General features: G+C 52.3%; 1 protein-coding gene across 1 annotated transcript; it reads left to right on the forward strand.

The window, feature by feature from the left end:
- The first annotated feature begins 514 nt into the window (after positions 1-514).
- On the forward strand, positions 515-11,797 carry Atg9b (autophagy related 9B). Its single transcript, XM_026379802.2, has 16 exons — positions 515-525; positions 2,095-2,178; positions 2,344-2,953; positions 3,096-3,139; positions 3,274-3,338; positions 3,557-3,718; positions 4,313-4,454; positions 7,643-8,397; positions 8,584-8,737; positions 8,933-9,112; positions 9,643-9,879; positions 10,073-10,206; positions 10,359-10,455; positions 10,630-10,753; positions 10,836-10,976; positions 11,143-11,797. Exons 2-15 carry the CDS (start codon positions 2,113-2,115, stop codon positions 10,961-10,963), a joined length of 2,898 nt encoding a protein of 965 aa, XP_026235587.2. The 5' UTR covers positions 515-525; positions 2,095-2,112; the 3' UTR covers positions 10,964-10,976; positions 11,143-11,797.
- Positions 11,798-11,860: the final 63 nt, after the last annotated feature.

Below are 11,860 nucleotides of genomic sequence, written 5' to 3' on the forward strand. Positions count from 1 at the left end.
GCTGACCTCGGGCGGTTTTCCTATGGATGTTCCTGACGATCTCCAGATGTCTCCCGTCCAGAAGTCCTGGGGTCTCTAGGGAGTGTACAGCGCTGGTTCTGGAGTGGGGCGGACTGGGGGCGGGGAGCGAATGAGCAAAAATCGACCGTGGAAGTTAAAAACAAAAACGAACGAAAGGCAAGAGTCGGATGCGGTGGCGCACGCCTGGAATCCCAGTTACTCCGGAGGCTGAGGCAGGAAGATCGCAAATTCAAGAACAACCTTGGCAACTTAGTGATGACTATCTCAAAATAAAAAAATAAAATGCAAATGTTTCCCCACGTGTGGCAATCCCTGGGACACTCCTTCTCAATTATTGAGAACTTCTAGTATGGAGGTCCTGAAGTTCATCAGACCCAAACAGCCGCGTCTGAGCGACTTGCTGAGGCTCCAATCGCACTGGGAACAGCACTGCACCTCTGTTTTAACAGAGCTGTAATTATTTGTTTGCATATTTGCTCCTCCCACCGGGGGTGTGACTTCTTGGTGGGTAGTGGCTCTGACTCATTCACTCTGTTCCCTTCCCCTCCAAATACCTGGCAGGAAAAAGTGCCCTCTGTAATAAATTGACTTTATATCTCCCACCATTGGAGATTGAACCCAGGGGCCCTCTACCACCCCCTTTATTTATTTGTGTGTGGTCTGGAATTTAACTGAATTACACCCCCAGCCCTTCTTTTTTTCTCTACTTTTAAAATTTTGAGACAAGTTCTCACTACATTGCTGAGGCTGGCCTGGAACTTGTGTTCCTCCTGCCTCAGCCTCCTGAGTTGCTGGGATTCCAAGCATGCACCACCACACCCTGCAACTGACTTGAATTGAGGATGGTGGTAGGAAGATCAATGGGTGAATTTAGAGTAAAACCCAGTCGGATTAGTTTGAGCTTGGGCTGACAAGTTCAGGGGGTATGGGGAGGGGCCCTGATGTAAGTAGGATGGAATATCTGTGGTACTGAGTGAGTGATGTTAGTAAGGTGAGGGACAGACTAGACCAAAACCCCACATAACCCATCTTGACTGGTGTCACAGAAAGATTTTGAAAATTTCCTAGTCCCCCTACAATATGGGATTCCACTTTGCCACCTATAGAGGAGTTAGGTCTTGTTTTCATAGCTTTGCCTCCTGCTCAGCCATAAAGCTATGCCAAGTCCTATAACAATGCCCCTCCCAAGAAGGAGACACAGAAAAACAGGTACTCCTGGGCTCACTTTGTGGGCAGATCCATGATTACCTCCACACTCCTCCAGTAAATAATCTAGGAACCACTGTGTTCCTCTCCATGTCATGGATACTGGTCCCTATCTCAGGCCTTGGGCCTGACCCTGGGGGCCTGGCATCTGCTGGCTGAGTCAGCATCCTAGGCATGGGCTTCAGTAGGACACCTGGTGATTCAGGGCCTCAGGAATGGCGTTGGGCAAGCCACCAGACAAGCTGCCTGGGCCTCCTCTTCCTTGCTGAGGTTACCACAAGAACCCCACTCAGGCAGCTCTTTCCTGGGTCCCCAAATTATCCTTCCAGCTGCCTTCTGAAGCCAATTTAGCCCTTAAATTGCTCAGGCCCCAGAAACTGGATCAGTACTTGAATCAGAGGGCATTAGGTTCAAGAGGATAGGGAATAAACATAATGGTACTTCCAAGCTCCCCACACTACTTTTCAAATCCAAGATAGCTGCCGTTCCATCCCTTCCTTCACTTCCTTCCTCTTCTTGCTTTCCCCACATCTGGCTGCAAACTCAGGCTGTTTCCCCTCTTCCTTTATTTAGTACCCTCAGGCAAATAAAACCATTTTTTTTTTCTTAAAGCATTTTCCTATTGATAACTGTAGGTGGGCATAGAGGGAGGAGATATGATTTTAAGAAATGGAAGATTTGGCCTGGGGAGATAGCTTAGTGGTACAGTGCTTGCCTAGCAGCATGTGTTAGTGCCTGGGTTTGATCCCCAGCACTGAGGGGAAAAAAGGAAGATTTGACATCTTGGCTTCAAAGTCCTACAATCATTTAATGAGATTCCACTTTATTGCTTTGTTGTTTTGGTGGCTCGCTTTTCTTTACCTCTAGCCCCTTCAAGGTCTGAAGATGGAGACTGTCTTCTTGTCCCAGTGCATGCCCAGCCCCTGCCTTCTAAGTTGGCACCTCTCCCAGGTATGGGGGCTGGGCCCTGAGAGGATTGGCCCCAGGTTGCCCTGCAAGGGGTGTGAGTGATCACACAGGTGACTGAGAGCTGGGACGCCCAAGGCCTGCCCATCCTGAGTCACCTGGTACTGTTGTTGTCATTGTCCTGGTTGAAGTCCCTGCTCACTTCCACAGACCTTTGTGGGAAGCGCCACAGCCCCATCCCTCCAACCTAAGGAGAAGGGAAGCCGCAGCCTGATGGTGAGCCGAATGGGCTGGGGGGGGAGTAGGGGGCGGCTGGGGCACTGGGGCGAGCTGGGGCCTGGCTCAGTGCCCCTGCTCCCCGTGCCCCTGCTGCCCCCTACTCCTCCGCGTCGAGGACCTGGGGGAGGGAGGGTCTCCTTCTTCTCTCTATCCCCTACCCCTCGTACAAGAAGCTCCTTCTCCTCACCGTTCCCTCCTGCTCTGGGGTCCTCCTGCCCAGTGCTGCAGGGGACAGAGGCCTCTCAGCCTGGCCACAGTGCCCTCCCCATCCCAGCTACCCCCCCAACACAGGCAAGACCTGCATCCACACCCGTATTTGCTTCCTCCTCCTGGGGATCCCACTCCACCCCACCCCTGGCCTCTGTCACTCCCCCTCCCTCACGCCGGTGCCCCCAGGACCCTCCTGGGCTGCGGATAGGCCCTCTGATCCCTGAGCAGGATTATGAGCGGCTGGAGGACTGTGACCCTGAGGGGTCCCAAGACTCACCCCTCCAAGGGGAGGAGCAGCAGCCCCTACTTCATGTGCCTGAAGGGCTCCGGGGTGAGTGTGTGGCAGGGAATAGGTGGGGGGACTAGGAACTTCATGGCTCAGCCCTGTGGGCCTCTGGCATGAGTTGAGGGTGTGGAAAGCTGATTGCTCAGGGGTCAGAGCTCAGTCCTGATGCGCTGTGCTTCCTGCCTAGGCTCCTGGCACCACATTCAGAACCTGGACAGCTTCTTCACCAAGATATCCTTTGTATTGGTCTTCAGAGGAAGCACGGAGGGAGTGGGTCCCTTGGGTGGGGAAGGGTTGTGGGAGGGGAGGGTCCTCAAGAAGAGCCCATTGCATTGTGCCTCAGGTGTCTTTAACACCACTGCCACATCTACAGCTACCGCCAGCGAAGTGGCTTTGCCTGCATCCTGCTGGAGGATGTCTTCCAGCTGGGGTGAGAAGTTGACTCTGGCCCCAAGCATTATCTTCTGCTTCCTCCATAATGCCTGTTGCTCCCAGCCCAGCCCAGGCTTGCCCCCAGCAGGCCCTGGCTCTGCTGTGTGTGTGTGTGTGTGTGTGTGTGTGTGTGTGTGTGGCCCACCTGGTGGTGGGCGGGGCAGAAGCCCACCTGCCCTAGGGCTCATCACAGTCCCACCCCCACACCTTCCACAGACAGTTCATTTTCATTGTCGGCTTCACAACCTTCCTTCTTCGATGTGTGGATTACAATGTTCTCTTTGCCAACCAACCAAATAACCGCACAAGGCCTGGGCCATTCCACAGCAAAGTGAGCTTGTCAGATGCCATCCTATCCTCAGCCCAGTGTGCAGAGAGGTAAGTGACAGTTGGTGAACACTGTGGCTAGGTCAAGATGACAGGATGGTTTAGATGAGCAGTTCCCAAAATTTTTAGTCTCAGGACTAAGTATATTTTAAAACACACTTCAAGTTGATGGAGAAGCTCAAGTAGATGTCGATTAAGATATTCATATTTATGTATGTTTACCTTATTAGAAGTTTAAGCAGAGGACTTTAACTTTATTTTTGTAGTTCTGGGGCTGGAACCCAGGGGTTCAGGCATGCTAGGCAAACACTCTACCACTGACTACACCCTCAGCCTCAGGGCAGCTTTAAAACCTAGGAATGTGCAAGCACACACTCCCCAGGCTGTCAGTGTGATGTGAAATTTCTTGTGGTTTCTGGAAAACTCCATTGCACACTAGCGGGAGAATGAGAATTCAAAGAGCAGAAAGCATTGGTGTGATTTGCAAAGAAGTGTTGATTTTGCAGACACTTGTAAGGGCCCCTTTGGGGATCCGCCTCCCTGGACCCCACTTTGAGACCTGCTGGTGTTGCCACTGCTCCAGATGACGGTCTCCTCTCTGGGCTTCACGTGTTTCGCCACCACTACCTGTCCAACCCCATACAGGATTCGTGCCAGCCCCCTGCTGGTCTTCCTCCTGGTCCTGGCTGCTGGCTTCTGGCTGTTCCAGTTGCTTCGCTCAGTTTGCAACCTCTTCAGCTACTGGGACATCCAGGTGTTTTACAGGGAGGCTCTGCACATCCCCCAGGTAAGCTACACAGGCATGTCTGCCTTGAGAGTGTGGGCAGAAGAGAGAGGCAGGAGTTAGGGGCTGCACAGGAGAAAGAGCAAGGGCCATGTGGATGGAAGCACCACCTGGGGAGACAGCAGAAAGGGCAAGGCCTTGTGACACCTGCCCTGGACTAAGAGTAATGTAGGTGGTGAGCACCTCCACTTAGGAGACATGGTCCTTGCTCTCATGGAACTTCCTTTGTTTAGATGGGTCACATAAGATGACTTATAGTCACATGCTTGTGGTAAAAACAATGGGTGTTTAGAGGAAGGGTTGTCACCTGGCTTTCTAGAGCAGGAGGAATTTTTTTTTTTTTTTTATTGGTCGTTCATAACATTACATAGTTCTTAATACATCATATTACATGGTTTGATTCAAGTGGATTATGAACTCCCGCTTTTACCCCGTATACAAATTGCTGTATCACATCAGTTACCCTTCCATTGATTGACATATTGCCTTTCTAGTGTCTGATGTATTCTGCTGTCTGTCCTATTGTCTACTATCCCCCCTCCCCTCCCCTCCCCTCCCCTCCCCTTTTCTCTCTCTACCCCTTCTACTGTAAATCATGTCTTCCATTTGTATTCTCTTGACTTACCCCTCCTTACCTCTTATATGACATTTTGTATAACCCTGAGGATCGCCTTCCATTTCCATGCAATTTCCCTTCTCACTCCCTTTCCCTCCCACCTCTCATCCCTGTTTACTGTAAATATTCTTCTCAAGCTCTTCGTCCCTACCCTGTCCTTGTTTACACCCCTTATATCAAAGGAGTCATTTGGTATTTGTTTTTTAAAGATTGACTAGCTTCACTTAGCATAATCTGCTCTAATGCCATCCATTTCCCTCCAAATTCTATAATTTTGTCATTTTTTAATGCAGAGTAATACTCCATAGTGTATAAATGCCACATTTTTTTTATCCATTCATCTATTGAAGGGCATCTAGGCTGGTTCCACAGTCTTGCTATCGTGAATTGAGCTGCTGTGAACATCGATGTAGCAGTGTCCCTGTAGCATGCTCTTGTTAGGGCTTTAGGGAATAGACCGAGAAGGGGAATAGCTGGGTCAAATGGTGGTTCCATTCCCAGCTTTCCAAGAAATCTCCATACTGCTTTCCAAATTGGCTGCACCAATTTGCAGTCCCACCAGCAATGAACAAGAGTGCCCTTTTCCCCGCATCCTCTCCAGCACTTATTGTTGTTTGACTTCCTAATGGCTGCCAGTCTTACTGGAGTGAGATGGTATCTTAGGGTAGTTTTGATTTGCATTTCTCTGACTGCTAGCGATGGTGAGCATTTTTTCATGTACTTGTTGATTGATTGTATGTCCTCCTCTGAGAAGTGTCTGTTCAGGTCCTTGGCCCATTTATTGATTGGGTTATTTGTTATCTTATTGTCTAATTTTTTGAGTTCTTTGTATATTCTGGTTATTAGGGCTCTATCTGAAGTGTGTGGAGTAAAGATTTGTTCCCAGGATGTAGGCTCCCTATTTATCTCTCTTATTGTTTCTTTTGCTGAGAAAAAACTTTTTAGTTTGAGTAAGTCCCATTTGTTGATTCTATTTGTTAACTCTAGCGCTATGGGTGTCCTATTGAGGAATTTGGAGCCCGATCCCACAGCATGTAGATCATAACCAACTTTTTCTTCTATCAGATGCCGTGTCTCTGATTTAATATCAAGCTCCTTGATCCATTTTGAGTTAACTTTTGTGCACGGCGAGAGATAGGGATTCAGATTCATTTTGGTGCAAATGGATTTCCAGTTTTCCCAGCACCATTTGTTGAAGATGCTATCCTTCCTCCATTGCATGCTTTTAGCCCCTTTATCAAAAATAAGATAGTTGTAGTTTTGTGGATTGGTTACTGTGTCCTCTATTCTGTACCATTGGTCCACCCGCCTGTTTTGGTACCAGTACCATGCTGTTTTTGTTACTATTGCTCTGTAGTATAGTTTGAAGTCTGGTATCGCTATACCACCTGATTCACACTTCCAAGCAGGAGGAATTTGAGCTGGGCTTGGAAGGTCAGGACAGGAAGAGGGGAGGACATTCCAAGCCCCAGTTCAGGATTTGGGAAAGCAATAGGCATCTCCAGGCAATGAGGAGATCAACCTGCTGGCTTGAAACGGAGCCTCCAAGGGCCTATTGGGTGATTACCACCACCACTGTAATAAGCCACTTTGTTGGTTTTGTCACCATCTCCTGGTCAGGTTTTGTCCTTCCTTGCTCCCACTCCTACCTCCAAATCTGAGTTCTTTGTTCAAGATACCTTCTGTGGCCCACTTCCCTTGTTCTCTTTCAAAATTCCAGAGCCTTTGGTGTAGGCACAGCCCTCTTGCACTGCAAGGGGAGGCATTCTAGAAGGCTTGGCAGTAGGGAGGCTTCAGGTGCAGAGTAGGGGAAAGTCAAGAGGCCAGCAGAATAGACAGGAGAGTAGGAGCTCTGATCCTCTTGGAGGCTGCTGACAATCCCCCTTCTTTTTCCTTCTCTCCCATTCCTTCCAGGGAAGGGGAGATACTGGGATGAGCTGGAAAGGCTGGCTCATAAAGATTTGACTAAGCTGGTCTGGGGAAGCTGGGTGAAACTGGGTTAATATGAGGTTTACAGACCTCCAGATGAGGTCTGACAGCACAGTTGCCCTAGGGCATGGTCAAAGCCAGAGTCATGGGAAGACTAATTTGGTGACAGCACAAATGGCTAAGAGTGAGTGCGGCTGAGTGTCTCAAAGCCTGCCCAGGCAGTAGGTAGTGAGGATAGGGGCCCAAACGTGATAAGCATACTGGACATGAGAAGGAGAGGTTCCCCTAAGACTGGCCAGTCATTCTGAGGGGAGGCTCAGAAAAACCTGCCCTTAAGGAGCCAAGAAGGCAGCTTCCACACCTGGAATTAAATGGTGTCACCAGGAAGCAGTGACTAATGGCCACATGAGTGACAGGGATGATGAGAAGCAGAGCAATTCAGAATAGGACAGAACTAAGTAGGAAGTGGCCCTGTTAGCACAGGGTTAGGCAGAAATCCAAAGGAGGGGATGGAGGATAAGTGGCTTAGCTTTGGTACTGGTGAGTTTGTGGCCGTTTGTAGGCAGCCCGTGAGGGTGCATTGAGCTTGGGCATCACTGTGGAGTAGAATTAGGATGGCTAGTGCTCACCAGGCCCTTCTCCTTAGGAGGAGCTCAGCTCCGTGCCCTGGGCGGAAGTGCAGTCCCGCCTTCTGGAGCTGCAGAGGAGCGGGGGGCTCTGCGTGCAGCCTCGGCCGCTGACGGAATTGGACGTCCACCATCGCATCCTGCGTTATACCAACTACCAGGTGGCGCTGGCCAACAAGGGCCTGCTGCCCGCCCGCTGCCCGCTACCCTGGGGAGGCAGTGCGGCTTTCCTCAGCCGCGGCCTGGCCTTCAACATCGACCTGCTTCTCTTCCGTGGTCCCTTTTCGCTCTTCCGTGGTGGCTGGGAGCTGCCTGATGCCTACAAGCGCAGCGACCAGCGGGGCGCCCTGGCCTCGCGCTTGGGGCGCACAGTGCTGCTGCTGGCTGCCGTGAACCTGGCGCTGAGCCCGCTCGTTCTGGCCTGGCAGGTGCTACATGCCTTCTACAGCCACGTGGAGCTGCTGCGACGCGAGCCCGGCGCGTTCGGGGCGCGCCACTGGTCCCGCCTGGCGCGCCTGCAGCTGCGCCACTTCAACGAGCTGCCACATGAATTGCACGCGCGCCTGGCCCGCGCGTACAGGCCAGCAATGGCCTTCCTGCGCGCGGCGGAGCCCCCTGCGCCCCTGCGCGCGCTCTTGGCTCGCCAGCTCGTCTTTTTCTCTGGCGCGCTCTTGGCAGCGCTGCTGGTGCTCACCATTTACGATGAGGACGTGCTCGCAGTAGAACACGTACTCACCACCATGACTGCGCTCGGGGTGACAGCCACCGTGGCCAGGTGGGACGGCACATACCCGGGGTGGTGGTGGTGGTGGTGTATCCTTTTTTGACCAGGGGCTGAATGAGACCCCTTCTGCTGGCGAACCCTAACCTCTCCCACCTCTAGCGCCCACCCCATCTCTATATCCCACCCATTGTTCTCCTAACCCCAGATCCCTTCCCCACCCCAAACCCCTCCCTCCAGGTCTTTCATTCCCGAAGAGCAGTGCCAGGGGCGTCCCCCGCAGCTCCAGCTGCAGGCCGCCCTGGCGCACATGCACTACCTCCCAGAGGATCCCAGCGCTGGCGGCAGGGCCAGTGCCTACGGGCAGATGGCGCAGCTACTGCAATACCGAGCGGTGAGGGTCGGGATCACAGGCGGCTGCGGAGGTGACACGGCACTGGGTGGTCTGGCTGGAAGAGGCAAAGGGCCACACAGGGACCTCCAGCCTACCGAGTGCCTAGGTTGGAGGCTTCTTGCCCTGGCAAGTGTCCCTGGGGGCTCCCTAACCCTGATCACTGGGTGGGTCCCTCAGCAACTCCTGCTTCCCCAGGTCTCTCTCCTGGAGGAGCTCCTGTCCCCACTCCTCACGCCGCTGTTTCTGCTTTTCTGGTTTCGCCCTCGTGCATTGGAGATTATTGACTTTTTTCATCACTTCACTGTGGATGTGGCCGGGGTTGGGGACATCTGTTCATTTGCCCTTATGGATGTGAAGCGCCATGGCCACCCTCAGGTTAGAGCCCTTTTCTGTCCTGTGGGGTTATGCTGGGTAGGAGTTTGCTTGTCTCACCCAAAGCAGACCTGGGTTTCAACCTAGCTCCATTGCTTGCTACCTGTGACCTTGAGCAATCTCTTCACTTCCTGATGGCTTGTGTCTTTACCAGGTGAAAGCAAGGAGAGTAAGCAGAGTGTAGATGTGTAAGGATGACAATGAGATGACATCGGTAGACCCTTTACAGAGTTGCTGGCAGTAAATGGGAGCAAAGGGCCTCACAGAGGCTGGGAGAGGGGGGATGGCCAGTGGTTAAGTTTAGAGAGGACAGCCATCCCTTTTCCCTGGGGCCTGGATCTACAGCACTGGGACTGTCTGTATTTGGGAGCTGGGTCTAGACCTAGGTCCTGCTCCTCTGCTTTTCTGGATGATCCTGAAGTCATTGTCTCAGCTCTATTTCCTTCACTTGGAACATGGAGCAGTATTTCCTGTCCCACCTACTCCCCAGAGGCTCAGTGTCTAGTATCTTGAAGGACTGTTGTTGCTCACAGTGGCTCTCGGAGGGACAGACAGAAGCCTCCCTGTCTCAGCGTGCAGAGAATGGAAAGACTGAGCTCTCCTTGATGCGCTTCTCGCTGGCACACCCACAATGGCGTCCACCAGGGAACAGCTCTAAGTTCCTTGGGCACCTTCGGGGCCGGGTACAACAAGATGCAGCTGCCTGGAGTGCTACCTCCACTCGAAGCCCCCCAACTCCAGGGGTGCTCAGCAACTGCACCTCACCTTTGGTGAGTCCAGACCTGTCCTACACTTCTGCCCTTCCCACCCCTGGTCCCAGCCTTCCTCTTTTCCCGTTTCACTTTTGTGTTAACCTGGTGGCTGGCCCAACCAGCCTGCTCTTCTTCATTCTTCAGATTTCCTTTCCCTCCTTCCTTCCTGTCCTCTCTTCTGACCCTTTTGTTTTCCTCTTCTCTTGTTCAGCCAGAGGCCTTCCTGGCCAACCTCCTGGGGAATCCGCTTCTACCTCCAAGGGACTTGAGCCCCACAGCCCCCTGCCCAGCTGCCGCCACAGCCAGCCTTCTTGCCTCCATTTCCCGCATTGCTCAGGACCCCAGGTGAAGGGTGGAGACCCAAGACGCAGGGGAATCTTCTTTGGGGCTGATTCTGCAGAAGGAGGGAGCTGGGTGCAAAGGGATTTGAAAGAGGAACTGACCCTCCCTCTGGGGGAAAAGAACATGTCTCTTGACCTCTGCATACTGTGTTCCAGCTGTGTGTCCCCAGGAGGCACTGGGAGCCAGAAGGTGGCCCAGCTCCCAGAGCTTGCTTCTGCTGAGATGAGTCTCCATGCCATCTACCTACACCAGGTGAGTACAAGGGTATCAGGAAGAGAAATATGGGGAGAAAGGAGATTAATGCCATAGAGTGGAGAGAAGGGTGCCTAGAGTCTGAGAAAGTACTTGACAAGAGCTGCTATCCCTCTGTACCTAGCCCAGGGGCTTGGGCAGGAGGGAACCCCTCATTCTTCTTCATCCATCTAGCTTCATCATCAGCAGCAGCAGGAACTGTGGGGCGAGGCTTCAGCCTCCTCCCCATCCAGGCCCTGGTCTAGTCCCTCACAGCCAGCCTCGCCTGATGAGGAGAAGCCATCCTGGTCCAGTGATGGTGAGGAGGCTGGGATGCAGGGGCAGATGTTACTAGATGTTGAACATCATGGCACTGCCCAGCTGACGGCTTTTGTCACCAGGCTCCAGTCCTGCCTCCAGTCCCAGACAGCAGTGGGGAACCCAGAGGGTCCGGAATTTGTTCCATAGAGGGTTTCAAGAGACCACGGACACCCTGAAGGAACCTGGCCAGGTCCCCAGCACTGACTGAACAGACTCTTCAGGTCAGTATTGTCTGCTTTAGAGGGGAAGGAAGGAAAGAAGGAGGAGGAAATTGGTTTGGAGCAGTTGTAGAGGGACGGGAACACTGGTGGGATTTGGAGTAAAGGGGATGGTCATCTCTAGGACCTAGATCCTTCGATTTCTATCAAGAGTCTTCTCCACCCCCAGGTTCCTGGCTTCTCCAGCTACAGGAGATTGTGGATGGGTGTCATGGAAGGACACACAGAGCCCTACAGATGACAGTCCAGGATGCTTTAGTTGGGCAGAACCTGGGGGTCAATAAGGAACTGGCCCCAGAGAACAGGAAAAGAGTAGGAAAGGAGGCGATGCCTGTGGTATGGGGAAACCAGTCTAAGGAATAGTCCCCACATAAAGGGGCTAAAGGACAGTGCCCCAACTGGCTGTCTTAGAGCAGTTACCTGGGAAGAAATTCTCTTGATAACAAGATGGAGTTCAGGGGCCCAGATGGAGATCAGGCTAAGTGTTAGGAAGACAGTGAGGAACGTGGTCTGCAAGGCAGGGGGGTTCTTCCCTCTGGGGGAAAGGAGCTTCCCCTTTAGGTTCCCATAAGACTTGGGGAAAATGGGGCCTTGTGTGTGGAAAAACTAGGGAGGCCTCATCTTTTGGACTTCAGCATTGAGGAAGTGGGTGTGGCTTCTTATCCTGTGTGAAGTAAGCAGTAAAAATTGCTCATAGCTGTTTGACAGTAGTCTCTGGCATGCCCCACTTCTGGCAGCTGAGGGCTGCATCTGCTTTCCCAATAAAGAGCAACAGAACAACACAGGAGAATTGCCTGTGATTGGCTGGAAACCATGGTTTTAGAGTGCTAGGTCACCTGCAGTGTGTAGGACTGGCTGTCAAAGAATTACCACCCCCACAGCTAAAC

Source organism: Urocitellus parryii, chromosome 3 (genome assembly GCF_045843805.1).
Source record: "Urocitellus parryii isolate mUroPar1 chromosome 3, mUroPar1.hap1, whole genome shotgun sequence".
Classification (NCBI taxonomy): Eukaryota; Metazoa; Chordata; class Mammalia; order Rodentia; family Sciuridae; genus Urocitellus; species Urocitellus parryii.

What these genes read in the sequence shown, in the direction of transcription:
- Atg9b (XM_026379802.2), top strand. Translation starts at nt 2,113, where the DNA reads ATGGAGACTGTCTTCTTGTCCCAGTGCATGCCCAGCCCCTGCCTTCTA. An exon ending in GCAACTGCACCTCACCTTTG is followed by an intron (nt 9,880 to 10,072) that starts GTGAGTCCAGAC and finishes TCTCTTGTTCAG; the next exon opens with CCAGAGGCCTTCCTGGCCAA. An exon ending in GCCATCCTGGTCCAGTGATG is followed by an intron (nt 10,754 to 10,835) that starts GTGAGGAGGCTG and finishes TTTTGTCACCAG; the next exon opens with GCTCCAGTCCTGCCTCCAGT.